General features: G+C 39.0%; 1 protein-coding gene across 1 annotated transcript in view; it reads right to left on the reverse strand.

The window, feature by feature from the left end:
- Window positions 1–1,800: 1,800 nt before the first annotated feature.
- Window positions 1,801–13,136, reverse strand: part of CUL4A (cullin 4A) — a gene marked incomplete at its 5' end in the record, with an annotated part of 34,579 nt that continues 23,243 nt past the window's right edge. Inside the window, 9 exons of the mRNA XM_084276444.1 lie at window positions 1,801–3,427; window positions 3,725–3,877; window positions 4,711–4,883; window positions 6,297–6,402; window positions 7,805–7,918; window positions 9,083–9,190; window positions 10,138–10,223; window positions 10,546–10,656; window positions 12,355–12,459. Of these exons, the coding sequence (XP_084132570.1) occupies window positions 3,332–3,427; window positions 3,725–3,877; window positions 4,711–4,883; window positions 6,297–6,402; window positions 7,805–7,918; window positions 9,083–9,190; window positions 10,138–10,223; window positions 10,546–10,656; window positions 12,355–12,459 (1,052 nt within the window). The 3' untranslated portion in view covers window positions 1,801–3,331. The remainder of the gene's footprint in view (window positions 3,428–3,724; window positions 3,878–4,710; window positions 4,884–6,296; window positions 6,403–7,804; window positions 7,919–9,082; window positions 9,191–10,137; window positions 10,224–10,545; window positions 10,657–12,354; window positions 12,460–13,136) is intronic.

The raw sequence follows: 13,136 nt of genomic DNA on the forward strand, positions 1-13,136 counted from the left end.
GAGGCAGAGTTATTAGCATGGAAGACAGAGTACAGGCTGTGATTTTTTACTGGGAAAGATTCTCCATTTTTTTTTCCCCTGTAGCCTTTTGCTGCATATTAACTGACTTCACTGGGCTATTTTCTTTCTGAAGAGACTTGCCAGGAATAGGTATCCAGGTTTAGAGTACAGAGTCCGCTCTCCCCAACTCCTGCCAAAGCTGACAGACCTACACCCAGGTCTGTGTGACAAATCAATGTGCTCAAGCTGCCTGAAAGATGTATGGTTCTTTTTTCAAAGGTAGGAAGAAGCTGCAGCCGACCAAAGATGATAAATGATAACCCCAGGTTTGGATAAAGGAGCTACAGGGGAAGCTAAAATACAGAACTAAGCTCACAAGGAGCACATGGGAAGGGGGCTGTTAGTGGCTGATAAGGAGAACCAGACTTGGGAAGCACCTTCAAGTCAGGCATCAGCTTGTGTCCTCACAGTTGCTTTCCCTCAGGGAATGCCAGGCTAGACAACAGCGAGTCACATTTAGGAAAGCTGGTATTTAAATGATGTCTAGATCCAGAGGTATCAGAACCGAGTTAAATGGGACACAGTTTTGGCAAGATTGGAGCATATCCCAGGTTCCTGCTGTTCTTTTTGCCATTGCATAGAAGCCACTATACAGTTTGTTCCAAGGACACTGGATTGCTAAGATCCAGGTTTTCAGGACACCTTCCGAACAGGGATGCGCTACAGAGGAAATCCATTACTTGTCTACAACCTCTCCTGTTCAACACTGGGTGATCATTTGTTTAGCAACCACTGCCCTGTGGGCACAAACACACTTGGGGTGATGTGAACCAAACAGCATCAAACCAGCACCTGCTTGAGAGGAGGTGCTTAGCCAACTTCTGTCACCAGCTATCAAAAAGAAGTCACACACAGCTAGTTTGCTATGACAGTTTATTAGTGTGGTAATCGCTCCCAGCTGCTTACCTGACTGGTTCAGCCCGTGCAAAAACCCCAGAAACTCGAGGAAATCAAATTAAAAATGAAGGTGTGAGAGGCACAATCACCTGTCCTGCCTGTCTCTCCCACTGCTTTTGATCCTCTGAAGCCACTTTCAGACCCATTTGGAAGAGTAACAATCTTGAGAGACAGTTGCATTCTCTGCAGGTTTGGGAGGCAAGAGGGTGGGTGGAGATCAGCAGCTGGATAAAAGGAGAACAAATCTAATGCTTCTGCCAGCAGAAAGGCAGAACCGAGCTGCTTGAGGCTATTTTGGAGGGGGATGATGGAGCAGGGGTCCAAGGGCCGCTGTTGCAGAAATTTTGGCTTCATTCTTTCCAGTGCTCATGGAACAGCTGATTTTTAATTGCTGTACCAGAGCAATTTGGCCAGAGAGTTCCAGTCCATGGCAATTAAGAAAAACCACACATCTCAGCACTTCCACTCAATTAGCACTGCTTTGTAGGGCAGAGCCATCTCCCTCATCTTCAGGGTAACGCTGCTGCTTTTATTCTACTGTTTGAAACGGTTGAACCAGGAAGCTGGGGTGCAGAAAGAGTAGGCTGGACCCGTTCCCTGCCTGGTATCAGTTACCATGTCCTGCTGCCAACTCCCTGTGAGGATAAAGGCCCTGCCTGCAACACCACTGAGAGGGACACGCTCCCTTCTGCTGTGAAAGCCTGCTACAATGGATCTGAGCAGCCTCCACCTGCACAGAAAGTGAAGTCCCAAGATGAATGGCATCACCCACATTAAAAGAACAAACTGCAGGAGGAAGCTGAAGCGTCACATTCTCACAGAGGCAAAGGAATTAATAGTCAATATGCATCAAAGATTTTATTTGCATTAGCTGAAGATTCAAATATTAAAATAAGTCTACATTAAATTACAATATTAAATATGTTTTAAATACAATGAACTAAACGTGTTTAGTTTCTAAACACAAAAGGGAACAAAAATAATTCAGGAGAATGCAATACAATTAATGACACCAGATGACAGAATAAGGACTTTAATACGTAAATCCACAAGATGTCCACTCTTAGCAAGGCTTTCTTTCAGAAGAGGTGGCAGCCATTTAACTGATGGACAAACCCCACGTTACATGAACTGATCAAGGTATCTCTCAAGAAAGCACCGCTCAGTTAAATTCTCATTTATGCCAGGATCAGAACTCCTCTGGGTAGCTCCCTTTCGGAATGAAACACACCAGTATGCAAATCCAGAAAATAAACAAGAGTCCTGTAAGTATTACCACATGAGTTGTCTTCCTGATAGGTACAATTCTCTAACAGAACTACAGTGTCTTTCATTCAAACCAACTTACATATATACAGTATGTAACAAAGTACTCTCAAAACCCTTAGTCTTTCAAGACAAAAAACTATGCTTTCACAAAATCGAGACCATAGAAGTATTGTTTGTTTTTCTTTTAAAAAAAGAGCTTTTGTTGTTTAAAGTGGAGCACACTGTACAGTAGGTTCCCTGTATGTTATTTTAAAGGCAAAACTAAATGTTACGGCAGTTGCATCAACAGTGATAAACACCGGTTGCCCTAAAATGAGGTAGGGCCTCTGACTCAGATCTACTCTTTGCCACCCAAGCCAGCAGCAGCAGTAGTAGTAGTAAAATAACAATCCCTACCTTAGCTAAAGAATCCAACAACAGCTCACTACACACACACATGAACGCAGTCGTCCTCTTGGCACTTCAAGGATCTTACTTCAAAACCTGATTTATCCAAACCAGACTGAAGTTCATAGTCATTTGCAAGAAAAGTAACCGAACACCTTTAAGGGTTTTCATGGTGCATAACTTCAGAAGTTCAGTGTCTTCCAACAACACTGCCCCTACGTTAAGTGTTCGTCAGTGAAGGGCTTGTAAAAAGTTACCCAAGTTGTCACTGTAGCTAAAGAATGCAGCATATAGGGTCTTTATGGATGCAGGTAGGAACACACAAAGGAAGAAACCAGACTTGCATCCAACACACAAGTATTTCTCACACAGGTAATTTTACTTCTCCATCCAACCTCAATGACATTGTTAAACAAAACTGTAAAAGTAAATTCTCAAGAACCCAGAAGAACAGAAGAGTAACTAAAATAAAAACATGGTGTTTAAAACTCATAAGGAGTCTTGACAAGGATGATCAGTTAACATGTCATTTTGCTTCTCTCCCACAGCAGTGCATGCAGCTGGTTGAATAATACACATCAACCTGAAATCTGCTAAAAGAAAGTTTGGAACAGCATAGCTATTCGGTGTCCTGAAGATACACACAGATGATTTTGGTTTTCATTGTTTGGGGTGTGGGGTTTTTGTTTTGTTTTTAAATAAAAGCATTTCCTCTCCGTTACGCGACATAGTGGTACTGATTAGGGTTGTCTTTGTCTCTCTCCATATAGTCTCTGTCAATGAGTGATTCAATCCTCTTCTTCAAGTCTCCAGGCTACAAGAGAAGATGAGATCAGTAAAATATGTAATATAAATGCAAATAGATTTTATTTATTAAAAAATAGGACTGCTAACTGCTATGTGAGACAGTGCTCCATAGTAAATACCCAAGTATTACTTCCTACTGATACTCTGGCTTATTTCTGTTCACAAACTCATTTTAATACTTTAATCTGTGGATTCGGTTCAGAAATATTACACATTTCTTACTGTTATGGACAAGCTGAATGGAAAAATATATTACATGTATTTTAGACAATCCTGGGATGGTTTGAAAAAGAAAATCTGTTACCTTTACAGGAAATTTCAGTTGATTATACAATTCAGAAACAAGGAGATTATGACCAAGAGTCTTTCTCATCTTCATTATTCGTACGATAGCAGCGTCGATCTGGTATTGCCTGTCTTGAAATACTCTTTCAGTTGTGCTGACCTGTTCCTCAACCTAAAGAGCAACACAACAATTTGCATTGCCTTTTATTGCTATTTATTAATTAGGTTTCTGTAGTTAACCCTTCCAATGAAATAAAACTCATGCATTCTTACTCATCTTTGAGACAGATGAGTATGCATTACCACATACTAAGAGCTAAGCAGTACTGAGCGTACTGCTAAAAGCCACCCAAAGACAAAGTTAAGGATAACTTGAAAAAATAAATAAAATGATGCATGACTGACTTTAAAGCTATTTGATAAATTAAACTACATCTTAAAACGTCACTCTGATGTTTGAAAACACTTAAGAGGTTGACCACCCAAACACAGTAGCCTTTCGTACCAAACCACTCAACTCCAGTTTTACTTCTAAGGATTTTAATATGCAAAGGTAAAAAGGAAACAAGCCAGTGTTCATTAAAACACGTCACCTTGGGTCAACAACGGGGATTCAACTTCAACAAAGACATCCACTGCAAGCACAGGGAGATCCCTGACTGTAACGACCCCTAAATAAAGAGTGGCACAGTGACATTTACTTCATAAGTTCAGTCACCACCGACACTTCGGGCATACAATGGAAACTTCCAGAATGGACCGCAACGTCTAAGAGATCCTATCAGTTCAATATGCAGGCATTTAAATTTGGAATCACAGGAAGGAACCTGTGAGTTTTAAAGTCTTTATTGTCTCTGCGGTTCATTGTGACTCCCACAAATTTTGAGTATCTGTTTCCTTTCTCCATATGCACAAGTTACAAGGGGAAACACAGAGATTGTGTCTCCCCATGTGGGACACAGACAGAAACAGCTAACAGAATGAGGGCAAAAAATAAATACATACTGTTTCTTTCATTTGGATTTGGTTGATCTTTATTCTAAACAATTTATGCTTGAAATCACCATTAAAGATAAATTTATCTCCATCTTCTACATCCTTGCCCTTTGGATTTTTAACCAGCACTCGTGCTTTTCCACAAGCTAAAGACTGCAAGGTTCTTCTTAGTTCACTGTCCTCTGTGAAGAAGTTGAAAGTTTGGGAAGAAACAGAACAAAGCATTAACATGAAGATTCCTGAGTGATCGAGCTAGAAAGACAATTGAGAAGTTACTTGCTTTACATTAACACCTTCCAGCTAAGTCCCAGTTCAGTTTAACAACTTACAGCTTTCAAACAGTCTCACATGTTTCACCAGCTAGTGCTGAGAGCAGGCACAGAATGGTACAGGAGAACAGACTCAGGATCATCTCACTGAGCTTTCTCTCCAAAAGTAGTTTCAGAATAGATTTCATGTTGGTGTGAGCCTGGTTTTATTACTATTGTTTTGTTTGGTAGTAGCATGTCTTCAGAAGAAAAACTAGAAATATGACAAGGAACTCAAGCCACCCATTTTATTATTTTATCCCTATTTTTAACACATACCTGAAAATACATAATAAAATAAAGTCTAAATTGATAGGAAGGTGTTCTGTGAAAAGGCAGAGCTGACAGCTATTATAGTCACAAAACTTCTCCCACAACAGGGAAGTAGCAGGAACAAGTGGGTGAGAAAAATTTTATCTAGTAAGATTTGATGCTAAAAGCATTTGGACAAGTGGATAAAATTAAGTCTAAAACATTCTAATAATTATGTTGCAGAGTCTTGTATCAAGAGTTTGCATTAAACAGCCTCTGTGGTCTCTAGAATACTTCTATTCACAACATAAAATTACCACCAAGTATGCTGTATCTCCTGAACAGAGTTTTAGTATAAAAAGTAAAAGAAAAGTTTTGCAATCCAGTGCTGAAAGTGAAGTGTAGCTGAAAGATTAACACTATTACTATTCCTAAGAACACAGAAGGCAGATGCTGCAAATGGTTAAAACACCCTCTATACTTTTCCTCAGTTTTCTTTGCTCTTTCTGCCTGCAGGTTTCAAGTGCTGAGACAGACAGCTATGAAGTATAAACCCTCCAGGACACTGCCCCTCAGTCAGACCTGTTGTAAATGGGGCACTCCAGCAACAGTAATGGAGAACAACTGAAAATACTCTCTTGCATCACCCCAAAAAGACAGCACTCTCCAACAGATCGCTTCCAAAACTTAGTACTTGAAACTGTAATGGAACAAAAATAATCTGTTCACACAACAGTCTTTATCACTATTTGAATTTTAAGAATTGTAATGATACATTTTGTAAATCTAACAGGTTGCTAGTAGTACCATATTCTATGCAGCTCTTACTATTAGTTTTGTGAAGCATCTATTTTATCTACATTAGGAAGTACCAGCAGCATGTATTGCTCATCTCCTTTGGTGTCTGTATAGTATTGGCTCGAAGTCTGTCCTAATGATCACAGCAAATTTCTTAAAATTAGGCCTTTACATACCAAATCATAATTGGCAATTACTTGATGAATAAATTTAAGAATTAAAAAGAATTCTTCCTACCTACACCAGTGGCCATTTTAATTTCTTCAAAACTGAATTCATCTCCTTCATTAAACATAAGCAACACTAATGTCTGAAAGAGCGATACTTGAAATTCTTTCTTTCCCTAAAAAATAAACATCAGAAAATTAGAAGTAATATTTGGAACATTTTCTACTGCAGCCCCCAAATCTAACAAGTTACAGAAGCCATACATTCTTTTTGCTATTTCTAGAAGAAAAGACACATGTTTAGAACACCAGGCACACAGAAGAATCTGCCTGAACACAGTACCGAGGAAACACAGTATTTTTAAAACAACCTTTTTTTTGCTCTGCTGTGTGCTGTATTGCTACTGTTAGAAGAGCAAACTAAATACAGTTAGAATGCCCCTGTATTTATTTTATTTTAATTACAATATGTGAAATTCTGGATTTGCCACCATCAATAGTGAATCTCTTCAGACTTCACCCAAGTTTCATTTTATAGACATGAGCAAACTAATGCAAAAGAAATCTTGGCATTAGATCAAACACAAAAAAACCCCAAACCAAACAGAAGGTAATTTGGTTTATACAAATATGCAGAGCAAATTATCAGTAGCCCAATGTCTGTACAAACAGGCAAGAGAAAGGAAGTATAAAACTCTTCAGACAGCTGTGAACACTTCTGTCAAGCCACAGCTAGGAACCTCTCTGCCTGACTGTTACTTAATGCCCAAACCTCGCGGTTTCATTGCCCCAATCAGTTAGCAAAAGAATTCAGGGTTTTTTTTCCTCTTTGTCCTGGCTCAATTAAGCTGCATGATTAGCAAAAGCGAGATATGCCATGAGACAAAACAAAACCACAGTAAGAAACAGTGTGGTTAAGACTTAAATAATTCAACAAGCGTTTAAACATTAACCACAGTCATTACATGACTAACACCTTCCAGACTTTTTATATCAGCGAAGCACACTAAGAGCAGCAGCTCTATTTCTGTGATCAAAACAATTCCACACTAAAAATAAAAAGATGCTGTGTTTTTTCTTTTATTAATTTCCTGCTTTATCACAACTTTATTTGAATGAGCAACAATCCTATCAAACGTTACCAAAAGGCATCATATCGGTGTCTTCCGTTTTCTCGGCAGTATTTCTGTTTAGTTATAAAAAGCCTAATGTCTGTAGATATTACAGATATAATAATAATACTAATATCTAATAGTAATTAGATATTAGAAAAAAAATTTACTGAAAAAGTTGTTGGGATGTGGAACAGGCTGCCCAGGGAGGGGGTTGAGTCACCATCCCTGGATGTGTTTAAAAAAGGGTAGATGAGGTACTTAGGGATATGGTTCAGCACAGGACAGGAACGGTTGGACTTGATGATCTTACAGGTCTTTTCCAGCCTTGTGATTCTTGTACAAAATAGTAGTATTGAATTCTGATTGCTCCCCCACAAAAACGTTACTTCCTTTATCAAAAAACACAATACACGATGAGATTCCAAATAATTGACTTAAATTGTCTCCCAAGGGGCAAACTTACCTCCTTAAATTCCGCCTTCAGGACAGCATGCCCTAGGGTGGTCTGCCACTGAAGCTTTCGACCACTGTGTTTTCCCAGGTAAAAAGTTTTAAATACCTCTTGCAGCTTTATCATCTGTAAAGCAAAGCCAGAGAAACATTTATCAGCATTACACCAGCGCAATGATGCTGGATGGTCTCACACATGTCATTTCTTTATTCTCCTCAACAATGGTGGGTTTTGTGTGGAAAAAACCTACATCCTAAGAGCAAAAATCTGCTCTCAAGTATTCTGGAGCTATTACACACAAAGCAAAGTCTCAAGTAAAAAATAGCTTTTTTTTGTTTGTTTGTTCTAAATGAAATACCCACCCTGTGAAGGTTTTAAACCTCAAAAATAAATACTAGTTTTGTCCTGGACTTTGAATCTGACCAAGAAGTCACTGGAGAGTAAGCACACAGTTCACACCACCTGCTCCCAAGTTCTCCCTTACATTTCTCACATATAGATTCAAGTCTGATTCCAGAACTTTATACCCTCTGATATCCAAGGAAGGGTTTTTTTACCCCTCCAGTTTTATGCTGCACTGCTCAGGTTGGATCCCTCTGAAACCGTCTGTTACTGAGGAAAAGATGCCACAAGAGGAAGAGCAGAAAACCTTCTGCACCTTCTAAACCAAACGGGACCTTGCTACTGCCTTTGGCCTCTGAAGCACTTCCCACATTTCAGATGGAGCAATGTATTGTGTGACATGGGACTTCAAGTACGTATTTCAACTTAAATCCTTACTGACAGATGCTTTGCAAAAATCTCTGGACTCTGAAACAATGGTTTTACAGGCAAATGCCATTTAAAAGCAGGAGCTACTTTGCTGAGACTCACTGCAGGGAACAGAGGAAGGATCTTGCCAGAAAAAAAGAAAGTGCAGCAACATAACTGTTGGCTAGATCAAAATGCCTAAGAAATATAGTTAAAGATTGACTAAATTAAGGTGAACTGTTCAGTTTTAAAATTTTAAGTGCCTGATTGCAATGTTAAATGATACTAACTATTATAATTGAATTTATTATTGTTGTTAAAAAGGTGAAAAAACTCATACTAACTTATACAAACACCCCAAAATTGGATTTTATCCACTATAAATTTTTCTTTTTTGGTAATTTTGGAGTCTTTAAAATCAGATCATCCTCTTAAATATCTAGCAAAAAACCCGTTAAATGAAGGCACTAGTTCTCTGTGTGATAGTGATTATGATTCCACTCCACAAAGTGCATTTAGAAGGAGAATTGAAACACTAACCTCTGAATTTAAGTGGACCTCCATAGGTGTGTAAGTTGGCCAATACCCCATAGTTAATATATTTACTGTCAGGTCTATATTTCCTGGGTCACTTTGGTTCTGCATATACTAAAAATATAGGAGAGAAGAAAAAAAATCATTCAAGTACACCATTTTCATGCTAAATTAGAGAAGATATATACTTAAATTAGACACCTGAAGTTGGGAAAATAATGAACAATTTCTACAGGCCCCATCCTTGGTTAGATGTGACTATTTGTTGCTCTTCTCCCCAGTTCCAAAACACAGCAAGAGACAGGAAGTCAAAAGGAAAGTACAACATGCCTGGAAGCATCCTAGACTCCTGTCCTTACAGGGTATTAAGGTCAAAGGAACTTCAATCACATGCAAATAAAGCGGAACACAAGCTTTCAATCAGAAGCCAGGGCAAGAGCTTGTAAGATCAAAAAGATCCCCTGGGACTTCCACTAGCCTGTTAGACAGCACCTTTCCTTCTAATTTGAGCGCACCAGTGGAGCCAGGCTACAGAGTCTGAGACAGAAAAGTCACTACAGTATCGTATTCCTGGGTCAGGTCTCTATGCCAGTATCCTGTAATGGCCCCAAACAGATACCCAGGGGGACGTGCAACAAGAGGGTGAGCACATGCAGTAACTGCTCCAAGCTGGAAGCTTCGAGCCAAGACAGGCATGGTTTCTGTGCACTTAGCAAGGAGCTTCTCTGGTGTGGGTCATTCACAAAGAATTCAGCAGAGCAGCAACAGCTCACAGAATAAAGGGGTACAGACTTCAAAGAATGGCAGACACCTGAACTACTATGTAGTATTTAGACTGTCATTTAAAAGGAATCAAATAAAACTGTAAAATAAGATTATCTCTGAATAGATACACAATAAATTCTGTTCTAGAAAAAAGAACTATGAGTAGACTCTTAGTAAGATCAGGACCCACTCAAAAGCTGTTTCCTTTTATTTTAGCTGAATCCAGAGTATAACCACCATGGAGTGCCTCCCCATCACTACTGAAAATGTAGCACGCAAACAGAAGCTAAGTGTACCTGCTTAAACTGGACCATGACATCTTTTGACAGTTCCATGTCCTTGAACATGCCCTCCAGTTTGCTTGTAAAAGCAGCACCACATTCTGTCACACAAATTAAAGCAGAGACCACATGATTACAAAGAAGCACAGAAGTAGTAATAAAGGTTTAACCCCAGTCAGTTGAGCCAGAGCACCCACAAACAGGTATGTGCTTTAAGGATTTTGTTCTTCTGTAGGTACATGAAGTGAACTGGTCACACATCTAATAGGTCAGCCCAAAAGTTCTCGCTGAGCACAGCCAAAGCTGGGGCACACTCAGCTACTACTTGAATCTGGCTCGTCACTTCTTAAAGCATGAGAAAACAGAGATTCCAAGTTACATGCCAAAAGGTAATAAAAATATAACACATCTCAATACACCTACCATGTTTAAGCTTTGACAGCATGGACTTCTCAGCATCTACTGATGCACTCTTTCCAACCAGCAGTCTTTTGGCCAAGTCTTTCTTATAAAATGCCTCAAACACATCTTTACCTGTACAGGGATTGAAACAACATACAACTGAAATAATATGTTATATTTGCATCATTGCTCTTCAGGTTTGTGACACAAGCCTTTCTCACAAACTGGTCATCAGCAGAAGAACATTCATTACATAACAGTGAAGACAAACACGTAGACAGCTTGTTCTTTTTATATTTTCATTATTTTAACTTAATTCGCAAATTTTTTTACTTCTTTCCTTTCACACCCCCAGGAATATGGGGTGCCTTGTATTTCCCATATGACCAGCTGCAAATCATAGAATTATTCTGAGGTCTAGAAGAACATTATCCTTCTAGCAGACTGACTTATTAAAAGAAAAAAGGGTGGGGAAATGTTCTGATGTATTAAAGAAATATCCCTTAAAAGCCTAAGGAAAAATTGACATGAATCTTGTCACTTGGTTTGCCAACAGCCTTTTGAAATTAAGAAGTCATACAGGCACCCACAAACTTTCACACCTGAAACCAGAGTTTCCACAAATCCTTTAAATTGATGGTGGAAAGATACTGGCACATAGTTTTGCTTTTAAGAGGAAGAAACTCACAGTAACTCAAGACACTATTTGCTCTGCCTTGCAGTGGCCCCTCCCAATTCCTTGCAAACACCTTTCAACCTAGCAATTCCTTCCACACTCTTCTTTCTCCTCCATCCTGCCCTCTGGCAAAGTCCTGTTTCATGAAGCAGCATCAAGATACTATCAAAAAGTCCAATGCCCAGAAGCTTCTAATGGTAATCTGCTCTTACAAGAACTCTTATGCAAGAGGTAGCTCAAAATAAAATTGCACCTTAAGCTCAGTACTACAAAAAATATTAAGAGAAAAAGATTAACAGAAATTAATCTTAGGTTGACAAGTCGCCAGTGATACTGTTTTCATTCACCATCTCCATCCAACACCCTTTGACAAGAATTATGATGCAAATGACTATTTTATGTCTGATTTCTTGTCTGCTTTCCCATTATATTGCACTTGTTTTTGAATCTCAAACTAATAAAGAATTGGGTAGTTTCTGCTTATTCCACCCCAGCCCAGGAAACACATTCCATTTCCCTCAAACAAGTGATCACCCCTCACTATTGGATTCAACCACATTTTTTTTTCCCCTTGATATCCAACCTAGAAAAATCCAGCCAAAACCAACCCCAACAAAACCCCCACCAAATCATCTCCCAGTTTTTTTTTTTTTTCCAAGAGTTTTTGCTCACATAAGGGAAGTGCATTTCAAATACAATGAAACACAGCAGTAACATTTTCTCCCATCATTCTGAGCCCTTCTCTATGTTCATTCTCACCCATAATGAGTGGAGACAGCTCATTAGCTGCTGGGATTTCATGTACTTTACACCTATGACATACTGAGGTGGGCAGGGAAGCCCACTCTATCATTAGAATAGATGTTGCAGTTACAGATACAGTTAATTTATATGAAAATAGCTTCCACTGACAGCTCTAACTCTTAAGTCTCCAGTCACAGACTGTAAAAGGTCTGTAACTCGCCCATCTCCATAGAACCAGTTTGTCCTCCCTGAGGTATTTATTGTGCTCCTTCAGAGGTAAGGGAACCTGAACTTAAGACCAAGTCAAGCAGAAACTCATGCTCCAAAATATTGCTTACATTCAGAGGAATGCAGTTCTGCTAGCAGCAAGGAAAACAGTTTTAATTCAACTGTGAACTGGTATTTCTTACCATGAATGAATCTAAATATGATCATGATTTTGTCAAGGATTCTTTCCAGCTCTTCATCTGTTGCTTCTTTATTACCAGCTCTTAACTTGGAATCCACGTATTTTGCTACAAATCAATGAAACAGTTTAAAAGCTTAAAAAAGAGGAAACCAATAAAATAATCAATTTAAGCACCTCCCATGTGAAATATTATATGCTAAATATTACTATATGCTAAAACATAGGATAAGTGTGGAGTTTTCCCTTTTCCCATCCATAAGTTCACAGGAATGATAGAACCCTACCCTACCCTACTACTGCCATAATGGAAAAATACAACAAAAAAGAACTGTCCAAGAAAACCCCAAATGCAGTATAATCATTAAATTAATAATGCATTGGAAGTCCCCACATTTTGTGTTATGGTCATAGCAAGCATGTTACATGTTGAAAGACAACGCTTTAGAAGTGTACAATGCATATGAATGTATTTTATGAGAAACAGAAACAAAGTAAAGAGGACTTTGTAAATATCTTTGTAGATATTTACCGTGCCCCTCCTGCTCCTTGGTAGGAGCATATCAGAATTTAAACAGAAGCAATGCTTTTCAAGTTAGTAGCTTCAGAATGCCAGAAATAAGGTTAAGCCATGAGTTTAGCTCAGTATTTAAGCCACATTAGTATCCTCAGACAACCTTCCTTGTAAGGAGGAAACCTTTGCAGGAGCTGAAATGCCACAAGTGACCAGTGACAGCAGCCTGTGTCATGGCTTTAACCTGCATCGCTGGGTTGTGCAATTTGTCC

Source organism: Gallinula chloropus (assembly GCF_964237585.1).
Source record: "Gallinula chloropus genome assembly, chromosome: 1".
Lineage (NCBI taxonomy): Eukaryota > Metazoa > Chordata > Aves > Gruiformes > Rallidae > Gallinula > Gallinula chloropus.